Here is a 24,967-nt window from a genome sequence, read left to right on the forward strand (position 1 = left end):
TATAATTTTATCTTCATTTTACACACAGCAGTGCATCCAGTTTCATAAGACTTGTGCGTATGTCATATGAGCAAGGTTTTGACAAGTGGCTCCCGTCGTGTGCACTGATGGTCTGACCTGTCAGCTGTCACTGACAGACTGCTCATTATGTTGAGTCATTTTATATTCTGCAGTCCTGCCAAAATAAGGAGAGGTTGGCTATTCTAGGTTCATGATGAAGGATTTGAATTAGTTCCTAAATAATTTCAGTCAGGTCGTTACTATTGTGTTTTATGCAATCCTGGATAAATGTCCTCAAGTAGCCTACATTATTGTAGCCTAAAATATGCAATAAAAAAAAAAGTGCTTTCTCTCTTTAAACTCTCCTTGTCTAGTAAGTATTTACTCTGAACAATACCTGACACTTTGTATTACATGCACTTCCTGTGTCTATTTGCCTCTTTATAATAAATTATTTATTGTATTCCTCAATTGTAAGTCGCTTTGGATAAAAGCATCTGCTAATTGAATAAATGTAAACGTAAATGCAATAAATGCTATTATGATTTTACTGCAATCATTATTCTTGAATATTGAGTGTTCCAGCCCAGTCTCACGAAAATGCTTATAATGAAAACTCGTGGTATTGATATGCAAAAATGGACTTTGGCATCTACCCCACAACCCTAATCCTACCCATCGCGTAGCATACTGCATACATGCCAAACCCCATTTTTGCGTATCGATACCACGAGTTTTCATTTTTATTTGGCGTACTATTTATACTCGCATTCATGAGATCGGGTAGCAATGCTCTTGGCTCTAGGTTGTATTTAGGCCTACACTAGTCTTTAGGTTAGTTAAGCTACCATGAAGAAATTGAGAGAACATTTGCTTCAGAAATCTTGAAGTCTTGAATGACCATTCAGAAAATGTTACAGATAGCCTACACAATATGCCATCTTGAAATTAAAAACACAAATTAGGAACCATGAGAAGCTTCTGGTCAAAATCTTGCAATGTCTCAACAGAAACAAACAAACAAAACCTTGAAGCTTGAGGTCTTACCTCTAACTATAGTCCTTACATTGCAAAAAAAACCCTGCCAATATATTGCAGAGAAATTGCAAAAATAACAACACGTTAAGCTATCAAAAGCGACAAAAACGTACAAAAAAGAGGAAAGATTTCAGTTCAGAAGTTGACTCAGATGTTGATTCGGTAATCGATTCAGTTTAGTGAAGCATTTATCATACTGATTCAAACCGGTAACTCGTTTAATTTAACTATTCCCATTCATTCGGAATCACTGCGAATGGACGACTGCTAAAGTCGTGTGAATGCGAAATAGCTACGTTTCAAAAGTATTTTATTAAATAGGCTACTACCCAGACAGCAAGCAGTGTCCAAATCCGGCTATGTTGCTGTCTGGGTATACAAAGCATAAAATATCAGTGAATGCTAAAAGTAATAGGCTACAGGTTTTATTTAGAATTTTTAGTTGTAGCACTTTAAGATTTCTAAACAGTGACTTGGATAGTAAGGTGGCTAGTCATATTTGAAAATCCCTCGGAAGCGTGGGTTAGAAACCTCTTCACAGCTCCCAACATTTCTCAGGTGGTGTTGTAGGTTATGTTTGTTTATCTATCTCTTAAGGACACCTCAACAGACGTTTTTTGTTGTCAATATTTTGAGGTTCATGGTAGGCTACGTTTATATTCAAAATAGACAGCAAACGTACATCTCAGGTAAAACACAACTTCTTTGGGCGTGGTGCTCAAGATTAGGAAGCCATTCGACAGAAAGCTTGAAACACTGGGAATTAAAACTATTTTTCATGAACGTCACTTTTTACCTTAGCTCGTAAGATGTTCAAGTAGTTATTGTAGTAAAAGTGCTATTGTTTTACAATAGAAAAGTTCTTCAAACACGAAACGACTCTCACTGTCTACCTAACGATGTAGCCTGCAGAAGGTGCCACGAACCTGTTACTGAATTATTCCACTTGAAAAACGCAAGTGAACGAATCTTTGTGGTGAATCACTGGAATGAATCAAAATCCCCACCACGAGCAGTCAGTCAGTGAGATGCGGGTGGAGCGAGCACCATCGGCTCAGCATCCAATCAGCGCAAGGCGGATGTCTTATAGCTGCTCTGTGCTCTTCACTTTTACTCACTGCAAAGGCGACAGATCCACTGGACTATCAACAAGTATGGTAAGTCATTGAAGCTATCAATTTATAATAAAAAGGCTAACTTAATAATATTTTTCTATTTGAAACCACACATGAAAAGGGTAAATGTAATTCGTTTTGGAAAGTGCTGGGGATTTATCTTGTCTTTATATGGTCATGCAATGTTTTTGTTGCAATATTATTTTGATTTGACTGGTTTTACGTCTTTTGTAGTTCTCTACACGGTGACTCTTTGTTTCACCTCTTTTCAAGCATTCAATCAGTTGTTAGCAGGACATTTACCAAGTCCAGCCTAGTACGTAGCCTACCTATACCGTATAGTCTCTGTTTTTGCCTCGTACATTTAAAGTGTTTACCAGTAGCACAGCCGTCGTATTGACCAATAACGCTGAGAGAGAGAGAGACAGAGCTTGAGATAAAATATGATATTCAACCTTGTCTTTATTGTTTATTTTTAATAGTTCACTCAAATAGTGTCAAAGGTAGGCTACATGATTCTTGTAGCCCGAGTCTAATAATTCCAGCTGTTTTTTATTCCGCTTTACAGCTACATATTATGACATTGCCCTCATTTGTTATTTTCATGTTATTTTAGAAGATATTGATACATTTTTATTGAGGTTAAAATGCCTTACCTCAGGGAAAAAAAAAGCAAAAAACAAACAACAACAACAAAAACACCTCTTGTCAGACTCGCGAGGGAAACATGATTGTCCATTGCCCTCCTTCTTTTATTAACATTGTAGTGAACCAGTATTCATAATTGATTAAAGTGAAATGTTTGCAAGCTAAATTTCCTGTTGTTGACACATTTGGCTTTTAAGTTAATGTAAGCTTAAAAAAGGAGACAAATTGCATGTTTTTATTCAGGTATATTAACTCATTCGATTATGCCAAGATAAAGCATCCTACACACGTTGCAGTTTTAGCAGTTTTTGTTTCCATTATAAAACATATTGATATTTTTAATGCTAAAGAAAACCTTCCAGGTTTAATTATCAACGTTTTTAACATTTTTAATTGTGGTTGCATTAGCTATTTTTCAGTGGTATGTGTTGTTTCTATAGGATGCTTTTAAAAGGCATTTCCGTGACATTATCTAACTGCAACCAAAATGCAACGTGCTGTGCTTGCTGGAGCTGTACTGTCACAATCTCATTCTCTTTCGCAACACACCTTAATAGATGAGCCATGTACTTGCATCCTATTGGATTCTAAATGTGGCATGTGGTTTTAGTGTCCATCACAATAATGAACTTCTGTTACTGAGCTGCTGCTGAACCAGCAATACATCCTGAGCTGTGTTGCGTATTGCTCACAGTATATTGCCAGTGAATTAATCTTTTATTTTGACATTTTCAAGATGATGCATTCCACACATCTCAAGTGCTGCCTGTGACAAAGTTTCACTGGAAAGAATGGAAGTTGCTTTTCTGCAGCATGCGTTTGGCATATTAATATTATCTACCTGCCTTACGGCCACTTGTAAAATGAGTGGCTGTCTCAGCAGAGGGGGTTTTGACGAAGTACAAGCTATCCATGTAGACTGGTTCCTCAAAGGGCAGTCGTGATCTGATTGATCGCCTCAATGTATGGAGTTCATTGTTATGATCTGTTCTCAAATTAAGTATTCCTCTCCCTTCATGTAAGTTTAGAAACCTGAAATGAAAATCTTGTGATGTTTTCCACACCCTCATGTTTTTCTGACAGTGTTTTATTTCCATCCTTCCATGACACAAACAACACAGGTCTAAGCTACTCCAAGCTTTGTTTGAATAATCAACTCTAATTTAATCGTATTTTTTCACAAGACTTGGAATATAGTTGTCATATTGACAACTTTTATGATACGCCTGAAGCTTTTTTTTTTGTCCTTTTATTAAGTTTGTCAGTATTAAAAAAAATAGAATAGTCTGCCTATTTCCTCTATTGTATTTCACTGATGGGAAAAATTCAGATTAATTTTTTTGTTTATCATTAGAGTTTCTAATAGCCATTAATGAGCATTGTGTTGCTACAGAGTAAATGAGAAATTGATTTGTTTTGTTTTAGTAAATCAGTCATTTCTCATATAATGAGATTATACGCAGCATAACAAATGTATCTATCTGCAAGATTATGAGACTTGAATAAAATTGTTTTGTCGTGGTTGGAGCCATTTCAGGTCAGAGCACTCTGATGCATTGCTTTGCATGTTACAAAGGATAATTTAAAGTAATTCACCAAAAATGAACATTCTGTCATCATTTACTTACCCCCATGTTGTTCTTGTCCTTTTGATGAATGTTGAAAACCAGATAGTTTTAGCTACTATTGACTTCAATTGTAAGAAAAAAAAAAAAAAAAGGTTGAGAAAATGATGACGGAAATAATTTTTGGTGTGAACCATGCCTTTAAAGCCACCTTTAATTCATATTTAAATTGATCAAATATTAATTGATGCTACTTCACATCAACGTCTGTTTGTGTGGGTGATTCTTCTGTTCTCTTTTCATTCTTGCAGTTTCCAGACTTGGCAGGAGGGATGTTAAGTGAATGGAGCCTTCTTCACAGCCTTCTTCTGCTTTTGGCTTCTAATTAAAAGTTGGCTGTAGAACATTTCCCTCTCAAATGTTTAATTGCCTTTCAGCTGTTGATGGACTCGTCTGGATTCTCTCCAGGACACTTACAATGACTTCAAATACCTGAAAATTATAAATCACTACTCCACATGTGCTCACAGGGCGTTAATAAGGAACTCCCACTGTTGGAATGACACTGTGACCTGTAATGTTTATTCATTCATTTTTCAATATGACTTGGATTAACAATGACTGCCCTTGAACTGTAGAGCATTCAGAAAGTAAGAAGCTGGACATGACTTTCCCTGGAGGGGCTCATATGTCAAGGAAAGTCTTCATTCCTCATGGCTGTCCCCTTATCTTGAGATTCGTTTTAGCTGTGATTTGTTTGAGTGCAATGGGTTATGCGTGTCCCAAGAGTTGCCACTGCTCCGAGAGGAATGGCTTGACGGTAGTGCAGTGTTCCTCTCGCAACCTAGAAGAGATTCCCTCCGACCTTCCTCACGATACTGTGTCCCTTCTTCTGTCCTCCAATCACATCACCAAAATCCCAAACCAGGCTTTTAAAAACCTTCCCTGGCTCCAAGAGCTGGACTTGTCAAGGAACGCCATCGAAACCGTGGACGGTGGGGCTTTTCAAGGTGTCACGGAGAGCTTGCGGGTGCTCGACCTATCCCATAATCACATGCAAAGCGTTCCTAAGGAGGCCTTTGCTCGGCTGCATGCCAAGATCAGCCTGTCCAACAACCCGTGGCACTGTGAGTGCACCCTTCAGGAGGTGTTGCGCGAACTCAGGCTGGATCCTGAGACTGTGAACGAGGTGAGCTGCCACACCTCCGTTCAGGAAGAGTACGCCGGCAAGCCTGTCATCCAGGTCTTGGATTCGGGCATAAACTTTTGTAACTTCCACCATAAGACTACCGATGTGGCCATGTTTGTCACCATGTTTGGTTGGTTCACGATGGTTATCGCTTATGTCATCTATTACGTACGGCATAACCAGGAAGATGCTAGGAGGCATCTGGAGTACCTCAAGTCCCTGCCAAGTAGCTCCCAAATTAGTAAGGACTTTGACACAATCAGCACTGTTCTCTAGCATCAGTCAATGCAGTGTAGGAGTGAATGTGTTTGGCACATTGATGATGGCACAACAGCAAGCCTTATAAGGGAGAGCGGGGTAAGATGTGTCATTTACTCAGTTTGTCCTCAAGGAAAGGAGAAACAAGGAATCATTGAGAAACCTGTATTTGTATGCACTTAAATCATTTGCTGGGCAAAAACCAATTCCAAAGTCTTATTTGCCCTGCACATTATTGGCATTTTCATATAGCAGAAAAAATATATAATTTTGAGAATATTTTATTTTAAATATTTTCTAATAATAGTATTTCATGCAATTGGAACCGAAGCTTACCAAATGCCAAACATGCATGAAATGTATCTTTTATTTATTTGCCTTGGCAATAAATTGCCATGCAAAATGCCACTTTTCTAGAATTAAAAAGCACCTTTTATTCAATATGCAGCTGCTTATTGAGCTGAATCCTTTTTAAAAATTTGGTCCAGTTTGATCGATTATAAAAAATGACACATCTTGCCCTACCCTTCCCGAGTTCCAGTATTATTTGATTTGATTGTGAATGTTTTTCGTGGGTTTTCGCACAATGAATGTGTTGACAATTGTTCTGTGATGCAATTCAGTGTTCCCATTCACGTACCCTCAGTCGACCTACATAAGTCCTGCAGTCCCTGTGGTGGCCGCTTTGTGCCTCACGACAGGAAGCTGCAGAAGCTCTGTTTTTTTTCTGCAAGGGCTTATCCCATTATTTCTTGAATTGGTTTTATTAATTTGTATGCTAATTTAATGGTGTTTCAGAACAGAATATTAAATGCTGGATTTATGAGATATTTTTGTTCTTCTTTTATAGTGCTGACCAAGTAGAGCAAGTACATAATCACTGCCAAAAAAAGAAGCCCATCAGTTAAGCTCTGCCTTGATAACTGGAAACTTGCCCCATTTTTGGCAGAGTTCTGTTTACTCAAGTGCCTAATCCTGGTACCTCAGCACCAATACACTGTGCATTGGGCATTATTTGGTTTGCTATCTCTATGTTCTTCTACAATCCAAAATAATCCTTTAATAGTGAGTGTAAAGTAGAACCGTGTCATTTAAAGTCTCAAGTGAAAATTTTGGTGTGTTTTGAAGATTTATCAGATTGATAGGCCAATTATATATGATTAGAAGTTTTCATGAGATGACATTAAAAATGGATTTTGTCACCTGTGTGTTAGTTTAAAAGGACTTGCAGGTTATATTTCATGTAGACTAATGTGTATTTCTGTCCTCATGTATCGGCTTTTCATTGTGACAAGCCTTTCAGCAGTAGTATGTATATCAAATAAAAATGCTATTAGAAGGACTCTGCCTTCCTGCCTACTTCTAACAGACTTTTAGATTTCTTCATTGTTTTCTAAGTAGCAATCAATCTACTGTACGAATGAGCTTTTCATGACATGTTCAGCAAACAAAAAATCGATAGTATGGGGTCCTTGATTTTATTTACTTTTGTTTTTCTGCGAGTACTAGGTGCAAAACAATGCCTTGCAGAAATGTGTGCTGTACCTTCAGGGGTTTCTTGAGGAGTCATACCACTGAGAGTGGATATTATGATTGCTTTCCTGTCCAGAGGGCCCGAGGTCTAGCCATATGTGAGCCTGTAGCTCTAGATCAATAGCAGATTCATTACAGGGGAAGGTTCAGAATGCTGCAGTGAGCTTTAAGCCATGCTGTTCAGGGACTAGATGGCACCCTCAATACAGTGGAGATCTATCAAAACAAACTGTAAGAGAAAGTGACTGTGTTTGTGCTTCTGTCTTCAAAGCAAACATTGAATGGGTGGTCCATCTTAGCGTTAATGTAATCGTGTTTAGCACTCAAGTGCTCTGTAATGACTTACTATTTCTGTTTGTATGTAAACAAATGACCCTATAAGAATGTGTAATGTTGTAGTATTTATATATAGTAGTACTGTTTGTGAAATCCTGGAGGTTTATCAATGTACCCTAGCCAAAGTCTTGATCTGGGATCCTATGCAAGGTTTCCTTCAATAAAACTATAAAAAAAAATCTATTAGAATTCCATGTACTAACCCATTGTATGATGACATGTTATATAAAAAGCTCATTAGCAAATATTAACTCCAATAAATCTGAAAGGTGCTTCTCTGGACACATTAGCAGGATATTAACTTAAGTCTAGGAGATGCTTATCTGTCATCACTTGGGATGCGAATGATTTGTTATGATTAAAAACTCATTTCTGCTAGGTTAGTTCTCAGACGTAATGATGAAATGTTCTAATTATCTCTTTTAAAATGGTGTAAATTATTCAAAGTAATAACATTGTTTTAGCGATTTAAAGGAATAATTCACCCAAAATTAAAATTAGCTGAAAATGAACTTAACACTCAGGTCATCCGAGGTGTAAAATGAGTTTGTTTCTTCGTCAGAACAGATTTGGAGAAATGTAGCATTACATCACTAGCTGATGATCACTTGCTGGATCCTCTGCAGTGAATGGGTGCCGTCAGAAAGAGAGTCCAAACAGCTGATAAATTACAGTAAAAAAAAAATCACAGTAATACACAAGGAATCCACACGTCTCCAGTCCATCGATTGTCTTCTGAAAAAAAAAAACTCCATCATTCTGATGGCACCCATTCACTACATTCACTTCAGAGTGAAAGCAAGTGATGTGATACTAAATTTACCCAAACCTGTTCAGATTAAGAAACAAATGCATCTTTGATGGACTGAACAGTTTGGGGTCAGACTACAATATTTGGCTTTCATGCTACAACACTACCATAACTAAAGCAGGAGGGTTACATTTTCCTAAAGAAACATCAGCAACTTTCCAAATGTCATCACTGACCTAGTTCACCTCTGTGAGATGGATGTTATTTGAACATCTCAGCATGGCTTATCCATCAGTCTCTGCCAGCATAAATGACGGATGCTCTCTGTGCCCTAAAATGACATGCAGCGAACTGGTCCAAAGACACACACTTGTTTCACTATTTTTATTTAATTTTTTTCTGTTCTGCATGTTGAAGCTGCTCGTTCTTTGTGTTTACTGCCCTTTGTATTTTCCATTGACATCCTCTCACGGGTTATGCACTAGAAAATGTTTTTATTGATGAAAACATCTTTCATGTCACTTATTTGACAAAAGATCTTGCCGTAAGTTTCACATTTAATGAGCTCACAGTCTGCTGGTCGATTTTTTTTTTATATATATCAAAAATAAATCATCGATTTGTTTTAACTTTCTTTTCTGGCAGCCTATTACAATAAGCTAAGACTTCATAATAGACTGAGCCACAAAAACACATTTAAAATGAATAAATGAGAATAAAATATTGACCAGAGACCCCCATGTGTTGCCGCATAATATTTATATCTTTCTTTTAACAACATGCCTGTCATAATACCACCTGTATATGAATTGTTTTTATATTGATCTCGGTTAGGGCACTATGATGAAGGCTATGAAAACTTGCCTTTTAAGAACAGGCTAATTGAAATTGTATTTTCTTATTCACAATTACTCAACCAGAGCTTTTTATAAACCACTTTTCCTGAGTTATTCATACAGGCCGACAGGAGTGTTTTTCTAAGTGGAGCTCACAGCACTTAGAACACATTAGAGATTTATTACCTTTTTTTTTTTCCATGTGCTCTCTAGATTGTCATTTACAGAAGTGTTATCTCTGCCTAGCCATGTGTCCTCCCACTGAGATGTTTATTTGCTGGTTCTCTTTCACCACAGGGGTAATCTGTGCCATCCAAACACATCTTTGCTCCTAGATTGGTGTATTGAGCCTCCAGCATTTCTCTGACATGTCTTAGTAATAATTTATAAGAGCTCCTGTGGCTATTTGTTTCTATTTACGGTTTCGGTTACTGTAGCAGTCAAAAGTCTGGACACATCTGCTTGTTCTTTATAAATATTTTCCACTTTTTAGTATGAGGATTATATAATGACCAAAAATTTGGTAATCTATCCAAACACACAGACTCATCTGCTCATACATATATACACCCACTCCTTTGACTTATATTAGTTTATGTATTTACATTTAATATTGATGTCCAGAAATATATGACACACATCAAACCTTGTTTTAAGTTTAAATTAATTTTTTAAAATTTTCTTGTATACTTTTTCTTGTATAATTATTTGGCCACTGTCTAGATTTAAATAAATAAGATTTTAAGACTGAATCATTATTGCTGTGATTAATGTATTTCTGCCATGTTGTATGTTTGGCAACAGTTCTTTTAACCCTAAGTGATGCAATGCATAGCTTTTTATTTCTCAAACTACTGGGGAAGATTGAACCAGAAGATGCACCTACTGTGCACCTACCATGACCATATTCCAGGATGCCAATACCAAGATTCTTCAGGCTCAATATGTGAGATATTGGCCAATTCATACATAAAAATTATTCCTCATGCTCGCTGGACCATTTTTTCAGAAATTGACCCTTGTGAATCTTGGTATTGTCATCATGGAATATATACATGTATGAGCTTCCAACATGGTTGTAGACATATGACTCACTGCAATAATTATTAAATTCTGAATATACAGTGTATGTATATATATATATATATATATATATATAGTTTTTCGAAAGCCACTGTCGATTTTTTCCCCCTGTGTTTCATATTACTTTATTTATAACAGCATTTAATTGTTAATTATTAATGCAACGTGTGCAACATCTGATGATAATGTTTTCCATCATGATTTGACAATCATCCAAAGGCATCTTGTGATGCCTCTGACCTTTTGTTGAAAGAAGTTCACGTGATCAGTGTTACAAATCTGATTAGTTCTTTATTGACATGTATTGTTTCATGAAGAACCTTTAACGTCCATGAAATCTTTCCATTGCATAAAGGTACTTTTTAGAAGATTCTTGAGATTGTTTCTTTACACTAATGGAAAAAAAGGTTCTTTTAAGGTTTTTTGAGGAACCCAAAATGGTTCTTTCAATGATATCATTTGTGATAACCTCCTTTTGGAACCATTAGGAATTAAAAAAATTCATAAACTGTGTTCAAGAATCAGAGATTTTCAGTGTGGTCTTCAACATCTGGACTGCATGCTTTTTCCTTGACTGGTCTGCTGTTGCTTTGCCACATGCACAACTAATGGTACAAATTACATTTTTCTTTGCATATCACAGTCTCTTCATTCATTATCTATTATTACCATCACACCACCAAGGCATCCTGTCATTACATATACTAATTTATGTGAAGGAATGTGACCCTCTGCCTCAGCCTGTGTTTGCTTGTTCTTTCTGGCCATTAGCCACATGTGCCATCTGTTCGTAACAACATAAACACTTCTAGATTAAACCCCCTGCTTTTTCTTCCTGCACCACACAGCCATTTGTCCTTGTTGGTTTGCACTACCTTCACTGCCATAATTTCCCCCCTAACGGCATTCAGGTGTAATGGAGACGTTGGATGGAGACACAGTTAGGCAGCAGCCATGCTGTGTCCCTTCTGACTTTTGTGCTTGTAAAGGTCCAGACACACTAGACTTGTGCTCCATTCACTTTATAATATAATATAATATTCTGTATTGTATATACAGTAATTAAAAAATATTGAAACATTTTAAAATGTTTTATTTTAAAAAGTAGCTTAAGAGCACCTTCTTCCTCACATTTATTGGAAGGTCGAACTGATTTTTAATATGCATTATAAACCTGCATTATTAGCTTTGTTCATGTAAATCGGTTACCTTCATAATTAATTTAATTTCAAATGCCTCGTAACCACTCCTTTCTTTTAAAGTAGACATCTGAAATTCTTGGACAGAGGTCAGGGTTTCTTCATTATAATATTTGTATGATCTATTTAAAAGACATGTTCCATTCAAATTCTTACCCTGGCTTAATTGGATCTGGAAATGGAACTAAAACTACTAGAGGTTCAGTTCAGACAACACTAAGAACATATGTGCAAGAACATAGTTTATCATTCCTTTTATTTGTAAAGGAAATGAGGTCTACAGTTTCATTTTTCAGCCGGCATCTGATAAAAAAACAACAACAAATGCATCCGTTTCTCAACTTGCACAGAGCCTTATTTTGATAGAAAAACATTATTTTTGACTGTGACAATTGCAGAGATTGTTGTCTGTCATATCTTGTTTAAATCAGTATTTGATGGATAAACAAACAAACCAATGTCATTTGTGATGTAGTGAACTTTTCATAACATTAATTCTGGCGATGCTGATTTAAATAAGCTCTTTTGACATTTTTATTTTCTCAAGTACTCATTTTTGCTGGGGAGACATTCAAATTCTAGTTATTTTTACATAAGTGTGTCATTGTATTCACATTTACTTTGGCTCCTGCCTTTATTCTTTATCATGTGTGGATTAGGCATCTGGCAGACCTCATTTGTGATTTTGTGCAGATGCTAAAATGAAATTCTGCATAAAATGAACCCTCGCTGGCCTAGAGAACATGCGTAAGATCAAAAAGACCCTAATGGAGGATGCATGTGCACTCTTTTGTTTTCTCAAGCTCTTGTTTCATTAATGGAGCTTCTTTCATGTGCTTTCCCATTGACTGCATTTTTTTTGCTCTATGTGTCGTCTCCTGTAGAGGCTGAGGAGCTTTAATATTCTAAAATTTGAGCCAAATCTAAGTGCCCATCAGAGTTATTTTAAAGTGCATATTGCAGGTTAATTTTTAAAACATATTTGAAAAAATATTAATTTTTTCAAATGAATATATATCCTTGTATGAAAATACCACATGAACCGTTAATGCAGGATTTGAAAATGTTTTACAAGACGCGAGGGCACAAATTTAGATAAAAAAGTGAGGCTTTCCTGGACAGTTCTCAAAAACCGCTTTTTTTCAACATCACGTCATATTACGTCACATAAGGGAGTCGTGTGTTTTCGGTAGTTATTTTTATTTCAATTTATCATTGTCATGGTAAATTATTGTGTTTGTGGAGGTTGCACAAACTCCAGCCTGTCAGGACATGGAGTCCACAGGTTTCCTAACAAGAAATATGACGGTATCTTCCGGGCCTCGGTGCGTTAGTGCAGCTGAAGAGACTGGACTTCACTAATGCATCTGCTTCAAACACCGCAGTGGTGTGTAACTTAACAGATGTGATGGAGGCCAAGTGGAAAAGCATGGTCAGCAGTGAATGTGATCTAAACTTGTGTTTGCTTCTCCCAGCACATGCCGTCTGAGAGAGGAATACTGCAGGTCACCACAGGCTCCACGAGAACACAGCACTGTCATGTCCACTACACCTGCTCCTCTCTCCAGATCCCTCCAGTCAGAGGATCAACATGATGAGGCTGTTGGTGTATCTCTAGCACAGCCTTCGCCATTTAACACACTTTAACAACACATTAGTGTGATACCCAGACTGAAAGATTGTTAAATGTTTTTAAATGGGTCAGATGGTATTTTTTTTGGTAGTATATGTTTGGTACATCTACACATATATATATATTAACAGTTGAAATGTTGTGTTTTGAGTTGGGTATTAACAGTGCTATGAAATAATATTTATGATTTAGTGCTGTATAAATAAAACTGAATTGAATTAACCATAAATGCAGATCTGCTTGATTGCGATTTTATTTTTTATTGATTGTCAACAAAATGGGCCCATTCAAAACCTTTATAAAGTCCTCCTTCCTCTGTAAACTATCTTCTAATGTCTGACGCAACACATGCACCATAGGCCCAGCGGACAACTTGTCTCTATGCTATCATTATTGATTGTGTTATACCAATGGCATCAAAAAGTGTTACTTAGGTAGTCATGACCTAAATAGAGTTAACTTGTAATTGAGAATCAAAATTATTCAGACTGTTTTAATATTAAAATCTTTAACAATGTATGTATACATGTATACAAGTATTTAGCTTAGAGTAATAAATGATTTCTGCCCTAAAACATGTGTCTGCTGGCCTGGAGAGGTCTATGCTTTCCTCGCATTTCCCACACAAGCACCTATGAATCAAAAACCTGTTTATCTCTCTCTCCTGCGGCGATAAGAAACCACTATCACGTAACGTTAGTGTGGGATATTAACGAGTGTGACACGCCTGATCAACGCTTATTAGTTTCTATTACTGGTAGTATCAATACTAGCATTGCTATTGCCTGATTACATTAGCTAACGTGTGTATATCTGTAAGCTAACACTGATCTCTCACCAAACACCTGCTCTGTTCTCCTCACATCAACTCAATTTGTCTTCTCTGACCGTTGTTCTGTCTAATCCTGGCCTGTCCTGCTCTCTTGGCTGCATAGCAGGCTCATCATTTTATCTGTGGTCCGTCATGCGAGTGTAAATACACATTTAAAATTTCCTCAGCGTCTGAACTGTCATTGCGATCCATTGTTTTCCTGTGATTTAAATGGACCGCTCTCCCTTTTGATGCGTCACTTCCGGTTTTGGCGCGTTTCAGATGCGGAAGTAAAATTCTCTCACAAAAAAATGACTCCAGAAGCCTTAATAGCGTGTTTTAAAGTATATTTTAAAGAAAATCTAGCTCCAGTATTTTTCTATACATCGACTCACTGGAGTCTCTAACCTGCAATATGCCCTTTAAGGGGCAGTGCAAGCACAAAAGGCAGAAAAAATATCATTTGTCATTCCAAATCTCTATGACGTTCTATCATAGAACACAGTGAGAATGATAGAGAAATGAGAAACACAATGAGTAATTTCAAGGAATTGTAGACCTACCACTGGTCTTTTTTTTTTCCCAATGCATTTTCAGTGAATGAGAACTGAAGCTTTTTTAGCATCAAAAATGGTGCAAAAGCACCATAAAAGTATGATGAAAAGTGGTCTTCTTAAGTCATACAGCAGCTTTGTGTGAGGAATGAATCTTATCAATTAATTATTTATTCTTAATTTACACTTTATTCAGTTCACAAAATCACTCTAAATGATTCATTTACGAATCTGACTGATCCGGTTCTCAAGTCTTGATGCAATAATCAGCAGTTAAAAGCACACACAGGGGAGATTATCAAGTACACTGTAAAAAAGTGATTTTTTTGAAGTTGTAAATAAAACAAAGATTATTTGAGTAGAGGTGAATTCAGGTAAATTAAAACACTATTTTCCACTGAGATGACTGAGAAAATTTTTTTTTTCCAATTAACCTGAATTCAACCCTACGTTTTACTAGAAAATATGATTTAAGCATTTCTACTTCAGAATTTCATGTTTAATTTAATGGTTTAACTTACAATTTCTTTGTAATTATTACTAGTAATTTTTCAGGGAAAATTGTTTCTACCATTTTTTTTTCAGTGCAATTTCATAAATTTTGATCTATGTTTGACTTCAGAAGACTTTGAATATAGGGAACTCTCCAGATTCATTGTAGTTGCATGGAAGAAAAAATTCTCTATGCCTCTGGTGGAGATGAAAGTCATATGTTTTGGAAGGACTTCAGGGTGTGTAAATGATCTATTCTGTTAAATGAGGAAGTGCATCTACTTCTTTGCACTGATGAAAGGCTCATCCATTGACGACATGAGTAAATTTAGACTGCATCAAGACTATCTGTGTGATTCAGCATGTCACACCAACTTTCACCCTCTCCCACCACCTCCTCCTCAAACAGGCGGTCAGTCTGTCTTCACATTCACAGTGTGCATGATGGGGAGAGTGGGACTGCTATTCAAGGTGTCCACAGAGTATTATGTTCTTTAATTTACCTCTGTACCTCAGGGGCGTTTTCTCTGAGGAGGCAGTGCTACCTCAAAGAAATTCGGAAGACAAGATAATCGACAGTACAAAAATAAGACAAAACAAATATTATGTAACATGAAATGAAATAATCAAACATTTTAATAAGTGATTGTGTTATGAGAACAGCCTCTGTAGCGATATCTAATTGCTGTGTATAGTGAATATGTTTAGCTTGTTTTTAATGCTCTTTTGAAAAATGTATGCATTAGTCTTATTATAAACCTTATCATTTTAATGCAAAGTTCGCCAAGGCCCATACTGTGATCACTGCATTGACTCCATGGTACACCTTTTTTACATTTTTACTTTTTTGTCCTAAAAGATGTATATTAATAACTTTCGGGTACATAAATGGTACCATATCATACATGTTGAAAGATTACAGCCACAGTGACTGCTTTTGTATTTTTTGTAAAAGTGTAATATTGTTACAGTATATGTATTGTCAATTGTCTCTGTCAACTGTTAAGTAAAATAAAAATAAATAAATACCTACGCATACATTTAATTTTCCTTGGCTTATAACATTTAATTCCTTTATTTAGATGCATAAATCCTGTGTTCAATATTTACAAAATTTCTGACATCATTTTAAGATTAAGCCTCAGAAATATAAGAAAAAAAATCACAACAGCTACATTTCTTTAATGTTATCTGATTAATATAGAAGAAATGTTGATTGCAGCATGCCTTGTTCAATTTTCACAGTAAGCGACATTGCCATCATGATCATCATAATAATTGTATATATAATATAAAATAATTGCATTTGGAATATAGTTTCATACTGCACTGAAGAACCAAAACGCACAGAGGGCACTTTGCCAAAGTCCACTATATCAAAGGTACCTTAAACATTCATCTCACTACCTCAGGAACGTACAGAGAAACATTTTTAATTCAGCCTGTACAGGTTTTATCGATTTGTTTTTAGTAATAAAAGACCATGTTGTTTATTCTTTAACGGTTGTGTACGTGGTTTGATACGTGCATTTCAGCCCTAAACTCTCATGCATGTAAAGAGGATTTAAACCATTTGTATTTTGGGATTTGATGGGAGGTTCTGTTTGTTTAGATCTGAGGAACCAAGAAAGTGAATCATTAAAAGATGTTATTAATTAACAAGCCTAAGATTCAGCAGTAAATCCATTTTGTGCCTAACTTGGCAGGGAGAGCTTCGTCTAGAGGGATTAATGACATGCTGTAAGCATTGTGAATGTGTTACACCTCCTTGGCTGTAGATTTCAGAAGCACAGGAATAAATCAATACTGTCCACCCAAAACACTCAGTTTGAAAATGCCCTCTGTCACACTGGGTTCATCTAATTCTCTGCCTACTGGGTAAAGGAGCCTTCATCCAATAACTAGACTAATGCACTTTGAAGAGAAGGAATTTCTTTGGTGTAGTGCCAACGTATTAGCGATAACAGCTTTACAGTGCCTTGTCACTCTGAGAACTGTGTGTCGCAGGCCTCCGCTCTTAGCCGAATGTGATTACAGTATAAAACTTAGATGCATGATCTTATTTGCATTTTTTTGATAATGAAAGTGAAATCTCCTGTTGATGTTTCCGATCTGATAACGACAGGCTCCTATTGCTTATTTACCTACAGCTCAATACCAGCATTGGTTACAGTATTTAGAAGACAAATTACTTAATTAAGGGAAGGCTCAGGCTTTGACTGGGTATTTTCTACAGTTATCCACTGCTGATAGTTGGCATAACTACGCCATTATAGGGGAAACACATGTTTTTTTTTAATGGAAAGAAACACAGAAGGCAGCACACAGCAAAAAATGTCTTTTATATACTTAAGATCTGCATGTTGCTTGTAAATATTTTTTCTCTACTTGAATATCTGGCTACTTTTGAAAAACATTCATTGGAGAATGTTGTTTTTTGCAGCCAGACGGTGAAGTTATGATGAAGCTAACCACTTGATTTTCCTGAAATAGCCCCCCCCCCCACGCAAACAAATTTAAGTTGAAAAATTAAATTATAGATCTTTCACCAATTACCATTTTTGGAGGGCTCTTAGCAGCATGAAACTGACTTTTCTTTCCTGTCTCCAGAATAGGTGAAACTCTTAATTTAGAGATATTAGTCACATGGCATTTACTGCTCAGGTGATTGGCTCAGAAAATGCTTGTGGAGTGCCCATTAAGCAAAAATGGCAGTATTCAGGCTACATGTGCCAGCTGAGCCATTGCCAATGAGATAATTGGGTAAGGCAATGGTGGTTCACTCTACATATGGTGCAAGATGCATATTCTTGGTGATTCCATGTTTATAATCTGAAATCCCATTTCTGAAATCCCAATGGAGCAATTGATTGGTTTTTATTCATTATAGTCCCCAAAATACTCATGGTGAAGTGCTGTTCTTAACTTAGATGTAAAAAGGAACTCTATACACAAACAGTGTTTAGATATGTAATATATATATATAGATAGATGAAGATATTTTTAAATATGTAAATGTGTGGCTCTTTTTCCTCTCAATAACAAAATAAACATACAGTAAATGACAGTGCTGAGAAAACAGCAGTTAAGTAAGCATTTGATCATTTGGGGATAAGTTTGCACCGGCTCTACAATCCACCTTTGCCGCGAGTTTGATTGACAGGCGATCTGACCAATCATAATGCCAAATCTGCCATTTTGTCCAACAAAGGAACCAGACAGGAGAGTAGATTAACATCGGTGGACTTGAAAAATGGTGTGTATTAATGTCTTTCTGCAGTTAAAACAAAATACCTTCTGATGTTCATTCATATTTATTTTGTGCTATAACTAGTAAAGAGGAAGAGATGATCAGCTCGTGTGCTGCTTGAACTGAGGTGCTACAACGATCTGTAACGACACATTAAAGAGCCACAAAATGGTATCTATTGTTTGACACTTTGTTTCATACCAAAATTAACCTGCTCTGTCTTGTCTGTAAAACGCCTATCTGTTTGCTTTGCTAAGCTGTTTTGAACTCCTGAAACAAACTCCAAACAAACTTAGTTTTGGCCTGATTTAGTTTGAAACGAGTTTATTCTTTGATTTTGCTTGAAGTATATTATATATCCGTTAACTGTGTATATGCCATATTTGAATGTAAATTCTGCATGCAAACATTTTCTTGCCAAGTTCCCAATAAAACGTATCCTAAATTTAGGAAAAAAATAGAACTGACTGATATGACAAATACACAAAAATTGCATTGTGGTCTAAGAAATAAATAATTGTTGAAATAACTGTTTTTGAGAATGGCACACTTTCTGAATAATCAGAAAATAATTGAGGGTATATAGAAAACCCAAACATGGTTTGGCAAGCTTTATGGAGATTACTAGCTGCAGGAATGTGCTTACTCATTAAGTGGGATGCATCAACAACAGAAGGGAACAAATTTATGTGCATAACTGTCGTGGGTTCTGCACAAATTTAGTGTGAGAACACATAAATACATAAACTGTAAATTATCAATGAATGAGGCCTATTGTTTGATTGTGAATGCTTTGTAGGAGTTTGTTCGTCTAAAATAATCAATGCCAAAGTCCTCTCAACCCTTTATTTTCTCTAAATCCCTAATCCCAAGTATCGAAATTCAAACCTTTGTAATGCTCTGTCTTTCAATTTTACATTTATTTCAAGATAGCAAAAAATAAATTTTCTTCAGTAAGGTGGCAGAGCGCAGAAAACAACATGCTGTTATCATTCTTGTATGCTTGATTGTTTCACCCCAAAGTGCATAGTGAATTAATTTCAGATGAGCTCTTGATCCGTTGTTTTCTTGAAGTTTGTAGTGTTGTTTTCAAGAGCCTTTGGAAATGTGTATTAATTTTGGTCCATGTGCCGTGTTCAATTTTTCGTTGTCTTGATGGAGTCTCAGAGGTGTTGTTCGTTTTGACAAGTGTATATTACAAATCTAATTGCATCTGCTCCTGGGATTGACTTGCAAGTGAAGTGCTCTGTAGAGCCATTCTCTCCCTGCGGTTTCACGTGCTCTGTTCAGGGTGCATTAGTTCAGTGCTCTTCTCTTTGAATTGGCTAGTGATTGCTGTACTCACGTATTGCATGTGGAGAGAAACAGATTTTAAGGTAGCAAAAGAGTAAAAAGTGAAAAGGTGTTTTAACCTTAAAATTGGCTGTTATTAAGCCTCTCATTAAAAAACCACAACTTGACCCCAAAGATCTAGTTAATTACAGACTGATCTCTAATCTCCCTTTTCTGTCAAAGATACTAGAAAAGTTAGTATCCTCACAATTATATTCCTTCTTAGAGAAAAATGGTGTCTGTGAGGAATTCCAGTCAGGATTTAGACCGTATCATAGTACTGAGACTGCTCTCATTAGAGTTACAAATGACCTGCTTCTATCATCTGATCGTGGTTGTATCTCTTTATTAGTTCTACTGGATCTTAGCACTGCGTTCGACACTATCGACCACAACATTCTTTTAAATAGACTATAACACTTTGTTGGCATTAGTGGCAGTGCTTTAGCATGGTTCAAATCGTACTTATCTGACCGCCATCAGTTTGTAGCAGTGAATGAAGAGGTATCATATCGATCACAAGTGCAGTATGGAGTACCTCAAGGCTCAGTACTAGGGCCGTTACTTTTCACGCTTTACATGTTACCCTTGGGAGATATTATCAGGAGACATGGTGCTAGCTTTCACTGTTATGCTGATGATACTCAGCTCTATATTTCTTCATGGCCCGGTGAAACACACCAAATTGAGAAACTAACGGAATATATAGTCGATATAAAAAACTGGATGACGAGTAACTTTTTACTGCTAAATTCTGAAAAAACAGAGGTGTTAATTATCGGACCTAAAAACCCCACATGTAATAACCTAGAACACTATCTAACACTTGATGGCTGCTCTGTCAATTCTTCTTCATCAGTTAGGAACCTAGGTGTGCTGTTTGATAGCAATCTTTCATTTGAAAGCCATGTTTCTAGCATCTGTAAAACTGCGTTTTTCCATCTCAAAAACATATCTAAATTGCGACCTATGTTCTCAACGTCAAATGCAGATTTTACTATTGTAATGCTTTACTGGGTGGTTGTTCTGCACGCTTGATCAACAAACTACAGTTGGTCTAAAATGCAGCAGCTAGAGTCCTTACTAGAACCAGGATGTATGACCATATTAGCCCGGTTCTGTCAACACTGCACTGGCTCCCTATCAAACATTGTATTGATTTTAAAATCTTGTTAATTACTTATAAATCCCTGAATGGCTTAGCTCCTCAGTACTTGAGCGAGCTCTTATCACATTATAGTCCTCCACGTCCGCTGCGTTCTCAAAACTCTGGCCGTTTGATAATACCTAGAATATCAAAATCGACTGCGGGCGGCAGATCCTTTTCCTGTTTAGCACCCAAACTCTGGAACAATCTACCTAACACTGTTCGGGAGGCAGACATACTCTTGTCAGTTGAAATCTAGATTAAAGACACATTTCTTTAACCTGGTTTACACATAACTCACTAATACACTTCTATTACTCAAATCCGTTAAAGGATTGTTAGGCTCCATTAATTAGATCAACCGGAACCGGCAACACTCCTCATAACACACAATGTATTTGTTACATCGTAAGAAGAATGGCATCTATGCTAATATCTGTCTGTTTCTTTCTTATTCTGTTTCTCAGTCCGTGTCTGGATCAGATGGTGGATCGTTGCCGGGAGATGATGTCTGCGGCCTTGATCGTCGGCAGAGGCCGGACACCTGGATTAGCCCCGGGGACATATCCCCAGTGAAGACCTCGACTAAAAATACAATAAAAATAAAAAGAAAAGAAAATAACTAAAAATATAATAAAATACCTAACTACATAATACTATTATTGTTAGAAATTGCAACAATATAAAAATAGAAATATAATACATTTATACATTTAAAATTTTAATTAAAACAATAAGTAAAAAATAAATAAACAATAATATCCTGGCCAGAGGAGAACTGGCCCCCCGACTGAGCCTGGTTTCTCCCAAGGTTTTTTTCTCCATTCTGTCACAGAGGGAGTTTTGTTTCCTTGCCACTGTCGCCTCTGGCTTGCTCAGTTGGGGACACTTAATTTCTAGCAATTATCGTTAATTTGATTTCACAGATACTATTTAAACTAAACTAAGCTAGACAATGACATCTCTGAATTCAATAATGAAATGCCTTTAACTGAAAATTGAGTGTTTAATCTTATCATTATACATTACTGACACTTTATCCTCCAATTTGATACTGTTAAGTGCTTTGACACAATCTGTATTGTTAAAAGCGCTATATAAATAAAGGTGACTTGTTTGAGGAGCATATGAGGGAATTCGCATGGGAACTGAAATGTTACTAATGCTCTCAAATATAGCTGGTAAAACAATTTTTAGTAATGAGGTTATTTAACTTGGAACACACTATGGAGAAAAAAATATCATTATGAATAATATGTATTTATACTGTATATAGGTGCTCTCCAACATGATTTGCAGTGACCTCAGCTTTTAATTATCTTCTTTGAACTATGGCAGATGTACAAATATGTCATAACGCAGGGTCTAAATTATGCTCATTATGGTCTTTGTTGACTTTATGTCTAGTTATATAAGGGGGAAAAATAGGATGATGGCATTTGACCTTTAGTATGCACTTTAAAGCCCTGGTCACGTTTCAGAGTACTATACAGCCGATGCAGGATTCCATGTTGCTGGCAGATGCTTAGAAAACGGTCCAATTATAACAAATGGAGTGAGCTTTATTGTGTCTTTGGAGAATTGGTCTTTCATTATGTAGTGTCTTTTACAAGCTAAAGTAAATGTAGTCTATAAAAGTCTGGAAGCGTTTGAACTGCTCATATGGGCCTTAGACAGTAATTTAAAGTCCAGAAACATTTTAGTAATAAAATGAACTAATGCAAAGGTTTTTGAAATCTAAAATGTCACATTTTCAGCAGTTCTATTTCTGAAATGTGGAAAATGTGTAAAGGTACATTCTGATAAGAAACTCATTGTAATATATGTTAATTGCATTACTAGCTTATCTTACTCCATATACTTAATGATTTAGATTTTTAAATATAAATTAGAGTGGAAAAACTCAAACGCCATCGCCTAAATATGTTAAACCGTGCTGTATCAAATGGACTAGTTTTTTGGTGCTTTTTGTCTTTTTTGAGTTTGACAGACAATGAACTGTTGTTCCACTGAAGAAACAGCATACGGACACATGACAGCGAGTAAATAATGTCTTTTTAACTAACAGGCTATCGGACCATAAAGTCAAACTTTTTAAAAGCATTATTATTTTTCTTCTAAACAGAGTTCACAGACTTCTTCCTTCCCTGTAGTGCAGTATGAGTTAACAACCTTTTGCATCTTCTTGATTGTTCTACCCTTCATGACGACCCCGATTGAGACAGGCTGCATAATAGGTTTAAGTGAGCCGATTCTCAGAGAGCGGATGTAATTGGAACGGCGAAGCACAGCGGTCAGCAGGCTGGAAGTACATACAATCAGAGACACTTCAATAATCTCAATCTAGAAATATCCACATGATTTTCTGCTCCTTGAGCTATTTGAGATTGATAAAGATGAGCTGAATGTCTCCATCATGTCAAAAACATGTGCCATTATCATAATGGAAGTCATTTTTATGCACTTTAATAATGTTGTTAAAAAAAAACATCTAAATGTTCCTTGACATTTTTGTGGTACATTTTCGGACTTAAGTTATCTGGAATAGTTACCTCAAAGAGACTGCTTTTTATACTCTTTATCTTAGCATTTGACAAATAACATTCATTTTTATAAGATAGAACATGTCTATAAATAGCAAAGTCAATGGGCACATTTACCACTTGTTCAACTTTTGGCATTGTCATTGCCAAAGCTCTTATAGCTCATTTTCATGCTTTATGCTTTCTGGGAGTTTCTCTGGGTCAAGCAATGAACTGAATATCATTATCCGGGTGTCTTTTGCAGGAACCCATACAGCAATAAGTCAGTCAGTCAGTCAGTCAGTCAGTCAATCAATATGTATATATATATTTGATAATTAGCTATCTAGAGAGTTGATAAAAGTGTAGTACTTTAAGTTTCATTAAATTCATACTGCAGAACTCAAAAAATGCATTGATCCTCTGTTCTTAAAAACTGCTCAGATATACCCTAGTGTCCTTTATGGTAATTTATCTTTTATTTTCTTGTTTTTAAACTCCTTTGCACAGATGTTTATTTGTTTTTTAAGACTGGTTTGGGGGTTGAAGAATTTGCCTAATTAAAACACTGTCTTTTCGTCATTCTCCATTATCCTTTGAGCTAAACATCATTATAATTCACACATTGTGCTTTAGTGTATTGGGTGAGATAGTCACACACACTGTACAGGCTGAGGAGGTTTATTTGTAATCAGGCATAGATTAGAACATTCATAATAGAGGTTGGAAAGGTGACTTGTAATTTCAAGGGCCATGAGGCGCATATCCATTCCTACTTCATTTGCTTTATGTAAATTTGCTAACTGATAAGTTGAGCTGTAACTCGACTGGCAGAGCATAGCCAAGGTCACTGTTTCAATTCCCAAAGAAATGCATGTTCTAATAACATGCATAGCTTGAACGCACTGCAAGTCGCTTTGTATAAAATTATTCATCCAAATGGATAGCTGTAAGTTTGATAACGTTAATAAAAAAGTGAATGCCATGTAATATTTTTGGGGAAAAAATGCAGTACATCTGAATGTTTCTTTGAGGATAACATGGCAGAACAACCTTTAATTTTTCAGACAACACATCATAGTTGTTACCGGGGTGTTAATTTGTGGCTGCTAAGGTTTTTAAAGTGATATGCATTGATATGCATATGATATGTAATTGAAATAGGTTTTTAGAGCGTTTTTGATTCCTTTTCAGTTTTCTAGCACATCTTTGGAGGTTGCTAGGGTGTTCTGAGTAGTTGCTTACGGGCTTTAGTAAAATGAACCCAAGTCTCTGCGACCTTCTTTTCCCTAGTCAGTGGAATATATTTTAGTCCATTTTTGTCATCTGGCAAGCGGAAATTGTAAGTCTACACTTCTCCTCAGCAAGCCATGATTTGAGGTAACACTCACAAAAGCTGACAAGCAGAATGTACATATTTAATTGGTTTGTTCACATCCCCAATCAGGTGTAAGTGAAATGAATATTGATTCAAATTATATTTTTTTATTCCTTCCTCCTCAGTAGCATAGAAAAATACAACCTGACAGATGTTCAGACTTTAAAGTATGCTGAATATTTACGCTTGTGTTATTTAAAATTGAAAAACTGTCCCTACAAACATTGTTCACAGCTAAACGGCACTGTAATTATGTACTTTGCCAAACTGGCAGACAAAGAACTGTGGCATTCTGTT

At 36.3% G+C, this 24,967-nt stretch overlaps 1 protein-coding gene across 1 annotated transcript; it reads left to right on the forward strand.

Annotated features, from left to right (window-relative positions):
• Positions 1–2,150: 2,150 nt before the first annotated feature.
• Positions 2,151–7,176, forward strand: lrrc3 (leucine rich repeat containing 3). The gene is made up of 2 exons (XM_079427304.1): positions 2,151–2,195; positions 4,678–7,176. Exon 2 carries the CDS (start codon positions 5,031–5,033, stop codon positions 5,829–5,831), a length of 801 nt encoding a protein of 266 aa, XP_079283430.1. The 5' UTR covers positions 2,151–2,195; positions 4,678–5,030; the 3' UTR covers positions 5,832–7,176.
• Positions 7,177–24,967: the final 17,791 nt, after the last annotated feature.

The sequence above is a fragment of the Barbus barbus genome (genome assembly GCF_936440315.1).
Source record: "Barbus barbus genome assembly, chromosome: 10".
NCBI lineage: Eukaryota > Metazoa > Chordata > Actinopteri > Cypriniformes > Cyprinidae > Barbus > Barbus barbus.

Coding starts and splice junctions, on each gene's coding strand:
- lrrc3 (XM_079427304.1), top strand. CDS start 5,031: ATGACTTTCCCTGGAGGGGCTCATATGTCAAGGAAAGTCTTCATTCCT.